This window comes from Homarus americanus, unplaced genomic scaffold, assembly GCF_018991925.1.
Source record: "Homarus americanus isolate GMGI-L3 unplaced genomic scaffold, GMGI_Hamer_2.0 scaffold46197, whole genome shotgun sequence".
Lineage (NCBI taxonomy): Eukaryota > Metazoa > Arthropoda > Malacostraca > Decapoda > Nephropidae > Homarus > Homarus americanus.
The window spans coordinates 8,172,359-8,190,530 of NW_024723050.1; the positions used below are offsets into that span (position 1 = coordinate 8,172,359).

The 18,172-nt window shown below is 45.3% G+C and overlaps 1 protein-coding gene across 1 annotated transcript in view; it reads right to left on the bottom strand.

Moving 5' to 3' along the window:
* The window catches only part of LOC121863323 (potassium channel subfamily T member 2-like), a 103,771-nt gene that overhangs the window by 15,439 nt on the left and 70,160 nt on the right, over positions 1-18,172 (bottom strand). Inside the window, exon 6 of the mRNA XM_042361946.1 lies at positions 433-527. Coding sequence (XP_042217880.1) covers positions 433-527 — 95 coding nt within the window. The remainder of the gene's footprint in view (positions 1-432; positions 528-18,172) is intronic.

Consider the following 18,172-nt stretch of genomic DNA (forward strand, 5'->3'; position numbering starts at 1 on the left):
AAGACTCACCTAGCACACCAAAGACTCACCTAGCACACCAAAGACTCACCTAGGACACCAAGGGCTCAGCTTTAGGACACCAAAGACTCACCCTAGTACACCAAGGGACTCACCCCCTTTTCAAAAAGACTCACCTAGGACACCAAAGACTCAACTAGGACACCAAGACTCACCTAAGGCACCAAAGACTCACCTAGCACACCAAGACTCACCTAGGACACCAAAGACTCACCTAGGACACCAAAGACTCACCTAGCACACCAAAGACTCACCTAGCACACCAAAGACTCACCTAGCACACCAGAGACTCACCTAGCACACCAGAGACTCACCTAGCACACCAAAGACTCACCTAGCACACCAAAGACTCACCTAGCACACCAAAGACTCACCTAGCACACCAGAGACTCACCTAGCACACCTGCGACTCACCTGGTAAAGACAAGACACATGAAGGTAGCTGAGAGGATCATCAGCTGTTGACTGAGGGCTGACTGAGACCTCTGCATGGCGCGGTGGAGATCGTTCTGTAAGTACAAGGGTTCGACGTGAGTGCCTTCAGAATAAGCTATGGACGTCATTGTCTCCATTAAGCTGTAGTGTAGTCAGTGTTTCCATTAAGCTGTGGTGTGGTCAGTGTCTTCATTAAGTTGTAGTGTGGTCAGTGTCTTCATTAAGTTGTGGTGTGGTCAGCGTCTTCATTAAGTTGTAGTGTGGTCAGTGTCTTCATTAAGCTGTGGTGTGGTCAGCGTCTTCATTAAGTTGTAGTGTGGTCAGTGTCTTCATTAAGTTGTGGTGTGGTCAGTGTCTTCATTAAGTTGTGGTGTGGTCAGTGTCTTCATTAAGTTGTGGTGTGATCAGTGTCTTCATTAAGTTGTGGTGTAGTCAGTGTCTTCATTAGAAGTTGTGGTGTGGTCAGTGTTTCTTCATTAAGTTGTGAATTAATGAATTAGTGTCTTCATTAAGTTGTGTGAATTGTGGTCAGTGTCTTCATTTTGATTTGTGTTAATGGTCAGTGTCTTCATTAAGTTGTGAGGTGGTCAGTGTCTTCATTAAGTTGTAGTGTGGTCGGTGTCTTCATTAAGTTGTGGTGTGTCCAGCGTCTTCATTAGGATTTAACAGTGCGTAAGAATTAATCTTCATTAAGTTGTAATGTGGTCGGGAGGTGTCTTCATTAAGTTGTGAATTAATGGTCTAGCGTCTTCATTAAGTTGTGGTGTGGTCAGTGTCTTCATTAAGTTGTGGTGTGGTCAGTGTCTTCATTAAGTTGTGGTGTGGTCAGTGTCTTCATTAAGTTGTGGTGTGGTCAGTGTCTTCATTAAGCTGTGGTGTAGTCAGTGTCTTCATTAAGTTGTGGTGTAGTTAGTGTCTTCATTAAGCTGTGGTGTGGTCAGTGTTTCCATTAAGCTATGTTGTAGTTAGTGTCTTCATTAAGCTGTGGTGTGGTCAGTGTCTTCATTAAGCTGTGTTGACGTCAGCTGTAGTATCTTCAGATAATCTATTAAGCTGTGGTATGGTCAAAGCCCCTATTAAGCTGTGGAGTGGTCAAAGTCCCTATTAAGCTGTGGTGTCGTCAGCTGTGGTCGTCATTAAGCTGTGAACCAACACCATACTGAGGTCGAGAAACATAATAATTATAGTAAAATATCAACGAGTTAAAATCAAATAAAAATATTCACGATATTAACATTTTTAATCACCGGGAGAAGACGATACAACTGTACCTGAAATGTTAAAAAAATAAATAAATTAGCATGAGAGAACAAGATATAAGGTAAATAATGTTGCGACTTGACACTGATGCTGACATGATCAATAAGAGGCCCAGGGCTTTCATCATTACAATCCTCTGTCATAAGCCTGAAAGCTCTGGGGTGCTGTGTGATAATCGTACCATAAGCCTGTTGTTGCTGACAGCTCATTCAGCGAAGATGCGATTAGATACAGCAAAAAAAAATTGGATTAAGAATTATTAAAGGTGAAATTAGTAAATAAATCAAGAGGGGGAAACATTTAGCTTCAATATATTAAGTAAAGCAACAGACGCGAGGTTAAGTTTATGGTGAGGAATAACGATATGAGAAATAGTGATGGAAATATACAGAGATTCGTGTCTGTTTTAGATAAGGAGAAAAATGTGAAAAAAAACATCAACAAAAAGTTCAAAACATGAAAATCGTTCAAAATTGGAGAAATAATCAGATATTTGACAAGCAGGAAGTGAGGAAAGGCGATGATATTATAGTTTGGGTGGAGAGGAGTACCCCAAGGAAGTGTTCTGTCACCACCATTATCTTGTATTATTAAGTGTGGGATTAATGTTCTCCAGCGAGCGACAGATGACATTGGGCGTGAGGTGTGACGGGAGGAAAATCAGCCACACCAGTTAAAGCAGACGACACAGCGTTATCAGCGGGAGGAGATGCGCGGGGAGAGGGTCCAGCGACATCAAAATAGGCAGGAGAGACAGTGAGGTTAGCAGGAAGCAGGGGGGAGCTATACACTAGACAACATTAACACACTTATCTACAGTACGGACTCAAATGTATTTACTATAAAACGAAAATATTACAGCACATTTCCCTATAATGTTTCAATAGTGAAGATAAACAGATCACGCTGTATATAACGTTCATGACACTATATAGAATCCTCAGTGAATATGAACGTAGGAAATAATGTACATATTCATTAAATCTCGATGACGAAATAAGTTTATATAATCGTGACATATTTTAATATCTAACAGGTATATCAAGCTAAGGGAGAGTAGGAGGTTAATAAAACGTGTGTTGAAATTTATACAATATAAATGCAAGCTTTGAGCACTAACACCCCAGAGCGTCCAGGTGCTGCAGAGGAGGGGAGGGAAGCACACACCCAGCCACTCACCTCTCAGCCTCCACCTAATTCATCACTCTTCCCTCTCTCTCACCCTTCACCTATACGTTTTCGATGATCAAATCAGTTTTCCCGGGCCAATTTCCTACTGGCTTGACGAGTTTCATTCAAATAAGGTCCATCCATTTTTTATTTTCTAATCATTTCGTATGTTGATAGATTTTATTTTGATTATCGACTAACCTAAGCCATTTTTTTTTATCGTTTCTTCACTGGTTAATAAATATTGAATCAGTCTTCCAATTTTACTCAGTGTTGGCAATGGGCCATTTAACCGTATGTCTCAAAGATGAAATAAATTCTTCCTGAACGAACGTGTCAAGTTAAAATTAAATAAGCTGGCCTGTTTTTAACACACACACACACACACACACCTGTGTACAAAGCTCCTATAAGGAGTGACTAAATATTACAACTGATAAAACGATACACATGGTATTCGGTGTCTTAGATAGAAAAAAAATTGTGTAGCGTCTCGGCAGTGGGACGATACTGACAACTTCCGACAGTGAGTGCAGTGAGCAGGGACTAATGAACCGAGAAGGCGTTTCTCTTGAGGTCATGTCAGGGACTACCAGCTGAACGATGATCTCTATACAACTTGTTTGGGTATATGTTTGTGAAGAAGGCATTTAAGAGGTTTAGAATAGGCCTGATATTGATTTTAGGTCTATAGACATTTTCTTTTCTTTACATACACAGGTTCTAAAAATAGCATCGTGCGAACTCTGAACACCAACTCAGGACAGTGAAGTGGCACATTATTGTTTACCAGCTGTAATAACTAGGATACGAAGGCCCTAAGGACACAACAATAACACAACTTTATTACAGTGAAGGAAGTATATTACACAGCCAGAGCACAGGATGAGAGGTGCGGTGTGCGGCAGGCCAGTTGGTTGGTGGACGAAGAACACAGAGCTTCAGTAACATTGTAAATTTAAGTAGAAAGTAAGTCGTTGAGAATAAAAAAACGAAGAAATACTGGATAAAGGAAAATAATCTATACAACATGATCATCTTCTTAGTTAGTGAACAATGTGCAATGATTCATAACAGCAGCTGGGGTTAAAATTTGGGGGGAACAAGGAAATAATTGTACGAGGATGTAGATGAGTTTCAGTAGCTGTATAATGATAAACCATCGCTATAAAAAGTGGGTGCCGTAAACCTGATGGTCCATTTCGAGTAGTGTATACACAACACACTGAATATTAACTAACTAAGCCTTTTACGGTACACAAGGAGGCAGTGTAGTAAACAGATAGATAGTTTAGGTTAAAATAAAACAAACATTTTAACGCCGAACTGTGAATGTTTATTAATTTTCTGTTTTGTTATTCAAGATTCATATTTAGGAATGACAATGTTCTTTTGGCTGCCCATAATTCGCCACTTTCGTCCCTCTAAACAGCATGAATCTTTCTCCTTTCATTTTGAAAAAAATAAAAAAAATAAATAAAATAAATGAATATAGATTTTTAGTTGCTGCAGTGTAGAAGCAAAAATTAAAATTTGCTTGCTTACTTACTAGTCTACACTGAACTATTACTACAGTACAAGTCTACTTGTTTAAATATTAAGTAAAGTCTCTGCTTTGATTTATTTAGAACTTTAGTCTCCTATCGTCCAACCAACAGATTTCATTTTCTTTTGTAATGAAGAATACCGAATGTCTATTTTCATTTGATTATCTATTATTTTCGTGTACGTATTATGTACTTTGTACATTTTGTAGAATTATATTGGTTAAAATTTAAATAATTGTAGTTTAATATAATTTGGTTACACCCTTAATTTTTTTTAGCTATAAGGAAAAAAACTTACGAGAGGCATCACTGATGGTGAGGCAGAGTGTACAAGACTGCTTGCTGCGTCGAACGTGAATGCAAATATGAGGAAATTGAATGCGTGTGGGAGCTGGATATGGTCTGGGCAACACGGCTCAGTGGAGATGACTGACGCTGTAAGTGAAATTGAATTTGTGATATTTTGCAATAAAATGGATATTGATATTTCTAATGGAATTTTAAAAAATATATAAACTATTCCAACTTTGAGCAGAACTGTGGGGGTGATGTGAAAATTTACATTTTGTCGGAAACTGATATAATGTGTAGCAGTAGAGGACCAATATATACATACAAGTTTGATGTGGATATGTAACGAGAGACCAGCAGGTAAGTGCGGGCGGCCCAGTGATGTGTGTTGAGTGTGTTGTGTTAATATGTGGAAGAGAAATAGATAAGATTCCGGCAATGAAAGTGGGATTATTTGACAAGATCAGACTGGACTTACAATGTGCCAAGGGTAAATGGACTCGATACAAGATGATTAATTATTTATACACGAAGTAGGGTGAGAGGGAGGCGAGGGAAGATTGAGGCAGAATATACCGGTTGCTGGTAGTGGTCGCTGGCAATGGTTACTTATATACAGTCGGCAGAGGTAAATCTTCAGATATCTATTCTGCAAAATCGTCAGACAAATTACTATTGTACATTGGTTCAGTGTGTAAACAAAGGCAAACAAATAGGTGGGTTCAACGTCGTAGGCTGCCTCGCTGTACGGTGAGCCAGGACGCCGATTGAGCGTCCACCACTGGTTACCAGCGGCCAGGGTCGTATGTACAGGAGCAGTAGATATCTCACAAGTGTTGTCGAATCACCACTGGCTGTCCCGCCAGTCTCCGGTAATTCCCCGACGATCGGTATCAGTGTACAGGTAGACGACTGGCAGGTAGGTTTCCACCAGGTCACAGAAACACACTTGTGCACTGTAGTCTTCTTTAATAAACACTGATTCTTCACAACACTTAACAGGGTAATGTCTTCACCGCTTGACTTCTCACTTCGAATATATACTGTAGTCAGCACACTACCTGTGTACAACTCCTTAGTCTTCTCACTTTATATTAATCACAACAATTCCACAATACTTGCACAACAATGTCTCCATTTGTTCTGCTAGGCATATTCTTTATACTATGAACAGAAGCGATCGACTGACTCAAGGCTTGGCTTGTTTGGAGAAAACTGGCCAATTCGCCTTTTGGCTATTTCGGCCGGAAGTGATGTCTTCTTTCTTCTACAGGATCGTCCTTGAGACTTCTTCTGTTCTTGGTCATTATTCTTGCACTCATTACTTTGATGGAATAACTACTTTGTTTTATTTATTTTTCTTGGTATTCTTATGGTCTTCTTGTTCTTGGTACTCTGATGGTCTACTTATTTTTTCTTGATGTTGTTTTGGTTTTTGGATGAATTATGATATGAATGGGTGAATTAATGACAGTCCAGATGAAATGGTCAGTCAGGTGACAAGTTTATCTGTTTTTTGACCCAAGGCCGCTCACTGCCGCTTGTATGTCTCGTCAGACGCATCACCAACAGCCTGAGTGGTTCTAGAACGTTCTACTCTGATCGAGGCTTACAATAATAAGTAAATCATAAAAAATTATGCAATGCATTCTGGAATATTCTTACAAAATTAATACATCAATATATACACGAAAATTTCACAAAATTTGCCCAAATAACTGCTGCATGGGACAGAAAACAATAAAAACACATAGTTTACAAAAAAATATAATACAAAATTATGCCTCGGCATAACATATATGTTAAGTCTCAGGTCAAACTTTATTTTGACATTAATGTAAGTTTACCACAGCTTTTACATTGATCCTTTTGTTTAGCTTACTATATAAATATATATGGACTGAGGTTATAGTTAAAAGTTGTAATATATATAAGAGGATCATCCATCACGAGAACACAGCCGCCGTTGTTGACATAGTATGATAGTATGGCACACGGACCTAAATAGAAATCAATCTATGCACTCAATATTCTCACTGATTTATTGATATTATTCACTAAACAATTATTTGTAGTCGTAAGGGTTTTTTATTTGTTTTATAAGGAGATATTTATCGATACAGCTTCTGCTTACTTATTACCCTGTACCGGCCGTTGTGATCCAGGCGTTGGCGGCCAGAAAATCAAACCAACTAACCATCTAAATTTCAAGAACAACAAACACAGGAAGGAGATGCAAAAGGAAGAGAAGAAGAAGAGGAAGGAGAAAAATGAGGTAGAAAAGGAAATTAGGAAAATAAAGAAGACAAAAAAAAAGAATATCAATGAGAAAACCCATACACACGAAGCTGGTTAAATAATAATAATATAAACCTCACGTATCTTGAAAATCTGTTTGAGAAATTGTTATATTTTCCGTCTGTAAAAATATCAAGGTTCGTATACACTTAGACAGGTTCGGCTACTATTGACGGGTTCAGATAGTATTGACGGGTTCAGATACTATTGACGGGTTCAGATACTATTGACGGGTTCAGATACTATTGACGGGTTCAGATACTATTGACGGGTTCAGATACTATTGACGGGTTCAGATACTATTGACGGGTTCAGATACTATCGAGATATAGAGAACTGACTTTAGGTGTGTTGGTCGACTCAAAGGCTCCTGGGAAATACTACAGTCTCACTTGTACTATATATTAAGGCCTTGGGAGGGAAATAACACAATTCTGACTTATTCAATATCTCCCGAGGGGCACTGTGTTGTTCAAGATCAGTGTTGCGGTGGCACTGTGTTGTTCAAGGTCAGTGTTGCGGTGGCACTGTGTTGTTCAAGATCAGTGTTGCGGTGGCACTGTGTTGCTCAAGATCAGTGTTGCGGTGGCACTGTGTTGTTCAAGATCAGTGTTGCGGTGGCACTGTGTTGTTCAAGATCAGTGTTGTGGTGGCACTGTGTTGCTCAACATCAGTGTTGTGGTGGCACTGTGTTGCTCAACATCAGTGTTGTGGTGGCACTGTGTTGCTCAACATCATCAGTGTTGCGGTGGCACTGTGTTGTTCAAGATCAGTGTTGTGGTGGCACTGTGTTGCTCAACATCAGTGTTGTGGTGGCACTGTGTTGCTCAACATCAGTGTTGTGGTGGCACTAAAATATTCAAGGTCAGTGTTCTGGTGGCACTGTGTTGCTCAACATCAGTGCTGTGGTGGCACTGTGTTGTTCAAGATCAGTGTTCTGGTGGCACTGTGTTGCTCAACATCAAAGTGTTGTGGTGGCACTGTGTTGCTCAAGATCAGTGTTGTAGTGGTACTGTGTTGTTCACAAATAGTGTTGTGGTGGCACTGTGTTGCTCAAGATCAGTAAGTTGTGGGTGGCACTGTGTTGTTCCAATAGTCAAAGCGTGGTGGCACTGTGTTGCTCAAGATCAGTGTTGTGGTGGCACTGTGTTGTTCAAGGTCAGTGTTGCGGGTGGCACCTGTGTTGCCTGCTGTCAGTGCTGGGTGGCACTGTGTTGTTCAAGGTCAGTTGTGGTGGCACTGTGTTGCCTTTCAAGATCAGTGCTGTGTGTGGCACCTGTGTTGTTCAAGGTCAGTGCTGCGGTGGCACTGTGTTGCTCAAGGTCAGTGTTGTGGTGGCACTGTGTTGTTCAAGGTCAGTGTTGTGGTGGCACCGTGTTGTTCGCTAAGATCAGTGTTGTGGTGGTAATTCGTGTTGTTCAGTCAGTGTTGCGGTGGCACTGCTGTGTTGCTCAAGGTCAGTGTTGTGGTGGCACTGTGTTGTTCAAGCGTCAGTGTTGTGGTGGCACTGTGTTGTTCAAGATCAGTGTTGTGGTGGCACTGTGTTGCTCTGCTGTCAGTGCTGTGGTGGCACTGTGTTGCCTAAGGTCAGTGTTGTGTGGTGGCACTGTGTTGCCTGGGTCAGTGTTGTGGTGGCACCGTGTTCAAGATCAGTGTTGTGGTGGCACTGTGTTGTCTGCTGTCAGTGTTGCGGGTGGCACCCGCTGTGTTGCCAAGGTCAGTGTTGTGGTGGCACTGTGTTGTTCAAGGTCAGTGTTGTGGTGGCACTGTGTTGCTCAAGATCAGTGCTGTGGTGGCACCGTGTTGTTCAAGATCAGTGTTGTGGTGGCACTGTGTTGTCTCAAGATCAGTGTTGTGTGGCACCCGTAAGCTGCTCAAGGTCAAGTTGTGGTGGCACTGTGTTGTTCAAGATCAGTGTTGTGGTGGCACTGTGTTGCCTGCCAAGATCAGTGTTGTGGTGGCAATTGTGTTGTCTTAAGATCAGTGTTGTGGTGGCACTGTGTTGTTCAAGATCAGTGTTGTGGTGGCACTGTGTTGTTCAAGATCAGTGTTGTGTGGTGGCACTGTGTTGCTCAAGATCAGTGCTTTTCTGTGGGTGGCACTGTGTTGTTCAAGATCAGTGTTGTGGTGGCACTGTGTTGCCCAAGATCAGTGTTGTGGTGGCACTGTGTTGTTCAAGATCAGTGTTGTGGGTGGCACTGTGTTGTTCAAGATCAGTGTTGTGGTGGCACTGTGTTGTTCAAGATCAGTGTTTGTGGTGGCAATCGTGTTGTTCAAGGTCAGTGTTGTGCGGCACTGTGTTGTTCAAGATCAGTGTTGTGGTGGCACTGTGTTGCTCAAGATCAGTGTTGTGGTGGCAATTCGTGTTGTTCAAGATCAGTGTTGTGGTGGCACTGTGTTGCTCAAGATCAGTGCTGTGGTGGCACTGTGTTGTTCAAGATCAGTGTTGTGGTGGCACTGTGTTGCTCAAGATCAGTGTTGTGGTGGCACTGTGTTGTTCAAGATCAGTGTTGTGGTGGCACTGTGTTGTTCAAGATCAGTGTTGTGGTGGCACTGTGTTGTTCAAGGTCAGTGTTGTGTGGCAATCTGTGTTGTTCAAGATCAGTGCTAGGTAGCACTGTGTTGTTCAAGATCAGTGTTGTGGTGGCACTTCGTGTTGTTCCTCAAGATCAGTGCTTGTGGTGGCACCGTGTTGTTCAAGATCAGTGTTGTGGTGGCACTGTGCCGCTCAAGATCAGTGTTGTGGTGGCACTGTGTTGCTCAAGATCAGTGTTGTGGTGTCTGTGTTGCTCAAGATCAGTGTTGTGGTGGCACTGTGTTGCCTGGCGATCAGTGTTGTGGTGGCACTGTGTTGTTCAAGATCAGTGCTGTGGTGTACCGTGTTGTTCAAGATCAGTGTTGTGGTGGCACTGTGCTGCTCAAGATCAGTGTTGTGGTGGTGCCCGTGTTGCTCAAGATCAGTGTTGTGGTGGCACCGTGTTGCTCAAGATCAGTGTTGTGGTGGCACTGTGTTGTTCAAGAAGGCCAAAGCGTTGCGGTGTGCACTGTGTTGTTCAAGATCAGTGTTGTGGTGGCACTGTGTTGCTCAAGATCAGTAAGTTGTGCGGCACTGTGTTGTTCAAGATCAGTGTTGTGGTGGCACTGTGTTGTTCAAGATCAGTGTTGTGGTGGCACCCGTGTTGCTCAAGATCAGTGTTGTGGTGGCACTGTGTTGCTCGCTAAGATCAGTGTTGTGGTGGCACTGTGTTGGTTTCAAGATCAGTGTTGTGGGTGGGTGTCTGTGTTGCTCAAGCATCAGTGTTGTGGTGGCAACTGTGTTGTTCAAGGTCAGTGCTGCGGTGGCACTGTGCTAAGTTCAAGATCAGTGTTGTGGTGGCACTGTGTTACCGCTAAGATCAGTGTTGTGGTGGCACTGTGTTGCTCAAGACCAGTGTTGTGGTGGGCACTGTGTTGTTCAAGATCAGTGTTGTGGTGGCACTGTGTTGTTCAAGGTCAGTGTTGTGGTGGCACTGTGTTGTTCAAGGTCAGTGCTGTGGTGGCACCCGTGTTGTTCAAGATCAGTGCTGTGGTGGCACCGTGTTGCTCTGGGCGATCAGCGGGCGTGGTGGCACTGCCGTTCTAAGGTCAGTGTTGCGGTGGCACTGTGCCTGGCTGTCAGTGTTGTGGTGGCACTGTGTTGCTCAAGATCAGTGTTGTGGTGGCACTGTGTTGTTCAAGATCAGTGTTGTGGTGGCAATCTCGTGTTGTTCAAGATCAGTGTTGTGGTGGTACCGTGTTTAAGTTCCACGTCAGTGCTAGGTGTTCGTGTTGTTCAAGATCAGTGCGTTGTGGTGGCACTGTGTTGTTCAAGATCAGTGTTGTGGTGGCACTGTGTTGTTCAAGATCAGTGTTGTGGTGGCACTGTGTTGCTCAAGATCAGTGTTGTGGTGGCACTGTGTTGCTCAAGATCATGTGTTGTGGTGGCACTGTGTTGTTCAAGATCAGTGTTGTGGTGGCACTGTGTTGTTCAAGATCAGTGCTGTGGTGGCACTGTGTTGTTCAAGATCAGTGTTGTGGTGGCACTGTGCGTTGCTCAAGATCAGTGCGTTGTGGTGGCACTGTGTTGTTCAAGATCAGTGTTGTGGTGGCACTGTGTTGTTCAAGACTGCGTTGTGGTGGCACTGTAGTTTGTTCAAGATCAGTGTTGTGGTGGCACTGTGCTGTTCAAGGTCAGTGTTGTGGTGGCACTGTGTTGTTCAAGATCAGTGTTGTGGTGGCACTGTATGTTCAAGGCTCAGTGTTGTGGTGGCACTGTGTTGCTCAAGATCAGTGCTGTGGTGGCACTGTGTTGTTCAAGATCAGTTGTGGTGGCAATCTGTGTTGTTCAAGATCAGTGTTGTGGTGGGCACTGTGTTGCTCAAGATCAGTGCTGTGGTGGCACTGTGTTGTTCCAAGATCAGTGTTGTGGTGGCACCCGTGTTGTTCAAGATCAGTGTTGTGGCGGCACCTGTGTTGTTCAAGATCAGTGTTGTGGTGGCACTGTGTTGCTCAAGATCAGTGTTGTGGTGGCACTGTGTTGTTCAAGATCAGTGCTGTGGTGTGGCACTGTGTTGTTCAAGATCAGTGCTGTGCGTGGCACTGTGCTCTCAAGATCAGTGTGGTGGCACCCGTGTTGTTCAAGGTCAGTGTTGTGGTGGCACCAGTTGCCTTTCAAGATCAGTGTTGTGGTGGCACCGTGTTGTTCAAGATCAGTGTTGTGGTGGCACTGTGTTGTTCAAGATCAGTGTTGTGGTGGCACTGTGCTGCTCAAGATCAGTGTTGTGGTGGCACTGGTGCTGTTTCAAGATCAAGTGTTGTGGTGGCACTGTGTTGCTCAAGATCAGTGTTGTGGTGGCAATTCGTGTTGCTCAAGATCAGTGTTGTGGTGGCACTGTGTTGTTCAAGATCAGTGTTGTGGTGGCACTGTGTTGTTCAAGGTCAGTGTTGTGGTGGCACCGTGTTGCTCAAGATCAGTGTTGTGGTGCACTGTGTTGCTCAAGATCAGTGTTGTGGTGGCACTGTGTTGCTCAAGATCAGTGTTGTGGTGGCACTGTGTTGTTCAAGATCAGTGTTGTGGTGGCACTGTGTTGTTCAAGATCAGTTGTGGTGGCACTGTGTTGTTCAAGGTCAGTGTTGTGGTGGCACTGCGCTGCTCAAGATCAGTGCTGGTGGCGGCACCCTCAGGCTGCTCAAGATCAGTGTTGCGGTGGCACTGTGTTGTTCAAGGTCAGTGCTGTGGTGGCACTGTGTTGTCTGCTAAGATCAGTGCTGTGGTGGCACTGTGTTGTTCAAGGTCGCGTTGTGGTGGCACTGTGTTGCTCAAGATCGTTGTGGTGGCAATCTGTGTTGCTCAAGATCAGTGTTGTGGTGGCACTGTGTTGTTCAAGGTCAGTGTTGTGGTGTACCAGTTGTTCAAGATCAGTTGTGGTGGCACCTGTGTTGTTCAAGATCAGTGTTGTGGTGGCACCGTGTTGCCTTTCAAGATCGCGTTGTGGTGGCACTGTGCTGTTCAAGATCAGTGCTGTGGTGGCACTGTGTTGTTCAAGATCAGTGTTGTGGTGGCACCGTGTTGTCTGGCTGGGTCAGTGTTGTGGCGGCACTGTGTTGCTCAAGATCAGTGTTGTGGTGGCACTCGTGTTGTTCAAGATCAGTGTTGTGGTGGCACTGTGTTGCTCAAGATCAGTGTTGTGGTGGCACTGTGTTGTTCAAGATCAGTGTTGTGGTGGCACTGTGCTGCTCAAGATCAGTGTTGTGGTGGCACCAGTGTTGTTCAAGATCAGTGCTGTGGTGGCACTGTGTTGCCGTACACCGCCGCGTCCCGCATCGCGCCGCGGCAACCGTGTTGTTCAAGATCAGTGTTGTGGTGGCACTGTGTTGTTCAAGATCAGTGTTGTGCGGCACTGTGTTGCTCAAGATCAGTGTTGTGGTGGCACTGTGTTGTTCCGCTAAGATCAGTGTTGTGGTGGCACTGTGTTGTTCGCCAAGATCAGTGTTGTGGTGGCACCGTGTTGTTCAAGATCAAAGTGTTGTGGTGGCACTGTGTTGTTCAAGATCAGTGTTGTGGTGGCTGTGTTGTTCAAGATCAGTGTTGTGGTGGCACTGTGTTGTTCAAGATCAGTGTTGTGGTGGCACTGTGTTGCTCAAGATCAGTGCTGTGGTGGCACTGTGTTGTTCAAGATCAGTGTTGTGGTGGCACTGTGTTGTTCAAGATCAGTGTTATGGTGGCACTGTGTTGTTCAAGATCAGTGTTATGGTGGCACTGTGTTGTTCAAGATCAGTGTTGTGGAGGCACTGTGTTGCTCAAGATCAGTGTTGTGGTGGCACTGTGTTGTTCAAGATCAGTGTTGTGGTGGCACTGTGTTGTTCAAGATCAGTGTTGTTGTGGCACTGTGTTGTTCAAGATCGCGTTGTGGTGGCACTGTGTTGTTCAAGATCAGTGTTGTGGTGGCACTGTGTTGTTCAAGATCAGTGTTGTGGTGGCACTGTGTTGTTCAAGATCAGTGTTGTGGTGGCACCCGTTCAAGATCAGTGTTGTGGTGGCACCCGTGCTGTTCTTTCAAGATCAGTGTTGTGGTGGCACTGTGTTGCCTCAAGATCAGTGTTGTGGTGGCAATCTGTGTTGTTCAAGATCAGTGTTGTGGTGGCACTGTGTTGTTCAAGATCAGTGTTGTGGTGGCATCTGTGTTGTTCAAGATCAGTGTTGTGGTGGCACTGTGTTGTTCAAGATCAGTGCTTGCGGGTGGCAATTCGTGTTGTCTTTCAAGATCAGTGTTGTGGTGGGCACTGTGTTGCTCAAGATCAGTGTTGTGGTACCCGTGTTGTTCTCAAGATCAGTGTTGTGGTGGCACTGTGTTGTTCAAGATCAGTGTTGTGGTGGCACTGTGTTGTTCAAGATCAGTGTTGTGGTGGCACTGTGTTGCTCAAGATCAGTGTTGTGGTGGCACTGTGTTGCTCAAGATCAGTGTTGTGGTGGCACTGTGTTGCTCAAGATCAGTGTTGTGGTGGCACTGTGTTGTTCAAGATCAGTGTTGTGGTGGCACTGTGTTGCTCAAGATCAGTGTTGTGGTGGCACTGTGTTGCTCAAGATCAGTGTTGTGGTGGCACTGTGTTGCTCCAAGATCAGTGTTGTGGTGGCACTGTGTTGCTCAAGATCCCAGTGTTGTGGTGGCACTGTGTTTGCTCAAGATCAGTGTTGCGGTGGCACTGTGTTGCTCAAGATCAGTGTTGTGGTGGCACTGCGTTGTTGAAGGAGTCCAGTGTTGTGGTGGCACTGTGTTGTTTCAAGATCAGTGTTGTGGTGGCACTGTGTTGTTCAAGGTCCCAGTGTTGTGGTGGCACTGTGTTGTTCAAGATCAGTGTTGTGAAGTGGCACATGTTGTTTCAAAGATCAGTGTTGGCGTGGTGGCACTGTGTTGCTCAACATCAGTGTTGTGGTGGCACTGTGTTGTTCAAGGAGTCCAGTGTTGTGGTGGCACTGTGTTGTTCAAGATCAGTGTTGTGGTGGCACTGTGTTGTTCAAGATCAGTGTTGTGGTGGCACTGTGTTGTTCAAGATCAGTGTTATGGTGGCACTGTGTTGTTCAAGATCAGTGTTATGGTGGCACTGTGTTGTTCAAGATCAGTGTTGTGGAGGCACTGTGTTGCTCAAGATCAGTGTTGTGGTGGCACTGTGTTGTTCAAGATCAGTGTTGTGGTGGCACTGTGTTGTTCAAGATCAGTGTTGTTGTGGCACTGTGTTGTTCAAGATCAGTGTTGTGGTGGCACTGTGTTGTTCAAGATCAGTGTTGTGGTGGCAATCTGTGTTGTTCAAGATCAGTGTTGTGGTGGCACCGTGTTGTTCAAGATCAGTGTTGTGGTGGCAATTCGTGTTGCTCAAGATCAGTGTTGTGGTGGCAATCTGTGTTGCTCTGCAAGATCAGTGTTGTGGTGGCACTGTGTTGTTCAAGGTCAGTGTTGTGGTGGCACTGCTGCTCAAGATCAGTGTTGTGGTGGCACTGTGTGTTGTTCAAGATCAGTGTTGTGGTGGGCACTGTGTTGCCCAAGATCAGTGTTGTGGTGGCACTGTGTTGTTCAAGATCAGTGCTGTGGTGGCACTGTGTTGCTCAAGATCAGTGCTGTGGTGGCACTGTGTTGTTCAAGATCAAAGTGTTGTGGTGGCACTGTGTTGTTCAAGATCAGTGTTGTGGTGGCACTGTGTGTTACCAAGATCAGTGTTGTGGTGGTACCGTGCTGCTCAAGATCAGTGTTGTAAGTGTGAATTGTGCTGCGTTCTGACCAGTGTGCGTGGCACTGTGTTGTTCAAGATCGTGTTGCGGTGGCACTGCGTTGTTCAAGATCAGTGTTGTGGTGGCACTGTGTTGCTCAAGATCAGTGTTGCTGTGGTGGCACTGTGTTGCTCAAGATCAGTGTTGTGGTGGCACTGAAGTGTCAAGATCAGCAAGCTTGTGGTGGCACCGTGCTGCTCAAGATCAGTGCTGTGGTGGCAATCTGTGTTGTTCAAGATCATGCCGTGGGTGGCACTGTGTTGTTCAAGGTCAGTGTTGTGGTGGCACTGTGTGTTGTTCAAGATCAGTGTTGTGGTGGCAATCTGTGTTGTCTAAGGTCAGTGTTGTGGTGGCACTGTGTTGCTCAAGATCAGTGTTGTGGTGGCACTGTGCTGTTCAAGATCAGTGTTGTGGTGGCACTGTGTTGCTCAAGATCAGTGTGTTGTGGTGGCACTGTGTTGCCTAAGGTCAGTGTTGTGGTGGCACTGTGTTGTTCAAGATCAGTGTTGTGGTGGCACTGTGTTGTTCAAGATCAGTGTTGTGGTGGCACTGTGTTGTTCAAGATCAGTGTTGTGGTGGTGGCACTGTGTTGCTCAAGATCAGTGTTGTGGTGTTCGTGTTGTTCAAGATCAGTGTTGTGGTGGCACTGTGTTGTTCAAGATCAGTGTTGTGGTGGCACTGCGTTGTTCAAGATCAGTGCTGTGGTGGCACTGTGTTGCTCAAGATCAGTGCTGTGGTGGCACCAGTTGTTCAAGATCAGCGTTGTGGTGGCACTCGTGTTGTTCAAGATCAGTGTTGGTAAGTGGCACTGCGTTGTTCAAGATCAGTGTTGTGGTGGCACCGTGCTGTTCAAGATCAGTGTTGTGGTGGCACTGTGTTGTTCAAGATCAGTGTTGTGGGTGGCACTGTGTTGCTCAAGATCAGTGTTGTGGTGGCACTGTGTTGCTCAAGATCAGTGTTGTGGTGGCACCGTGTTGTTCAAGATCAGTGTTGTGGTGGCACTGTGTTGCTCAAGATCAGTGTTGTGGTGGCACGTGTTGCCTGGGCTGGGTCAGTGTTGTGGTGGCACTGTGTTGTTCAAGATCAAAGTGTTGTGGTGGCACTGTGTTGTTCAAGATCAGTGTTGTGGTGGCACTGTGTTGTCTGCATCAGTGCCAGGGTGGCAATCTGTGTTGTCAAGATCAGTGTTGTGTGGCACTGTGTTGTTCAAGATCAGTACAGGTGGCACTGTGTTGTTCAAGATCAGTGTTGTGGTGGCACTGTGTTGGGTTCAAGGTCGCGTTGTGGTGGCAATCTCGTGTTGCTCAAGATCAGTGTTAGGTGGCACTGTGTTGTTCAAGATCAGTGTTGGGTGCGGTACCTGTGTTGTTCAAGATCAGTGTTGTGGTGGCACTGTTGTTCAAGATCAGTGTTGTGGTGGCACTGTGTTGTTCAAGATCAGTGTTGTGGTGGCACTGTGTTGTTCGGGCCATCAGTGTTGTGGTGGCACTGTGTTGTTCAAGATCAGTAAGCTGTGGTGGCACTGTGTTGTTCAAGATCAGTGTTGTGGTGGCACTGTGTTGTTCAAGATCAGTGTTGTGGTGGCACCTCGTTGTCTGGCTACGCGTTGTGGTGGCACTGTGTTGTTCAAGATGACCAGTGTTGTGGTGGCACTGCGTTGTCTAAGATCAGTGCTGGTGGCACTGTGTTGTTCAAGATCGCGTTGTGGTGGCACTGTGTTGTTCAAGATCAGTGTTGTGGTGGCACTGTGTTGTTCAAGATCAGTGTTGTGGTGGCACTGTGTTGTCTAAGATCAGTTGTGGTGGCACTGTGTTGCTCAAGATCAGTGTTGTGGTGGCACTGTGTTGCTCCAAGATCAGTGTTGTGGTGGCACTGTGTTGTTCAAGATCAGTGTTGTGGTGGCACTGTGTTGTTCAAGGTCAGTGTTGTGGGTGGCACTGTGTTGTTCAAGATCAGTGTTGTGGTGGCACTGTGTTGTTCAAGATCAGTGTTGTGGTGGCAATCTGTGCTGCCTAAGATCAGTGTTGCGGTGGCACTGTGTTGTTCAAGATCAGTGTTGTGGTGGCACTGTGTTGCTCAAGATCAGTGTTGTGGTGGCACCGTGTTGCTCAAGATCAGTGTTGTGGTGGCACTGTGTTGTTCAAGATCAGTGTTGTGTGGCACTGTGCTGTCTAAGATCAGTGTTGTGGTGGCACTGTGTTGTTCAAGATCAGTGTTGTGGTGGCACTGTGTTGCTCTCAAGATCAGTGTTGTGGTGGCACTGTGTTGTTCAAGATCAGTGTTGTGGTGGCACCCGTTGCTCAAGATCAGTGTTGTGGTGGCACTGTGTTGCTCGTAAGATCAGTGTTGTGGGTGGCACTGTGTTGTTCAAGATCAGTGTTGTGGTGGCAATTCGTGTTGTCTGCCAGTCAGTTGTGGTGGCACTGTGTTGTTCAAGATCAGTGCTGGTGGCACTGTGTTGTTCAAGATCAGTGTTGTGGTGGCACTGTGTTGCTCAAGATCAGTGTTGTGGTGGCACTGTGTTGCTCAATATCAGTGTTGTGGTGGCACTGTGTTGTTCAAGATCAGTGTTGTGGTGGCACTGTGTTGTTCAAGATCAGTGTTGTGGTGGCACTGTGTTGCTCTCAAGATCAGTGTTGTGGTGGCACTGTGTTGTTCAAGATCAGTGTTGTGGTGGCACTGTGTTGCTCAAGATCAGTGCTGTGCGGCACTGTGTTGCCCAAGATCAGTGCTGTGGTGGCACTGTGTTGTTCAAGATCAGTGTTGTGGTGGCACTGTGTTGCCTAAGATCAGTGTTGTGGTGGCACTGTGTTGTTCAAGATCAGTGTTGTGGTGGCACTGTGTTGTTCAAGATCAAAAGTGTGTGCACTGT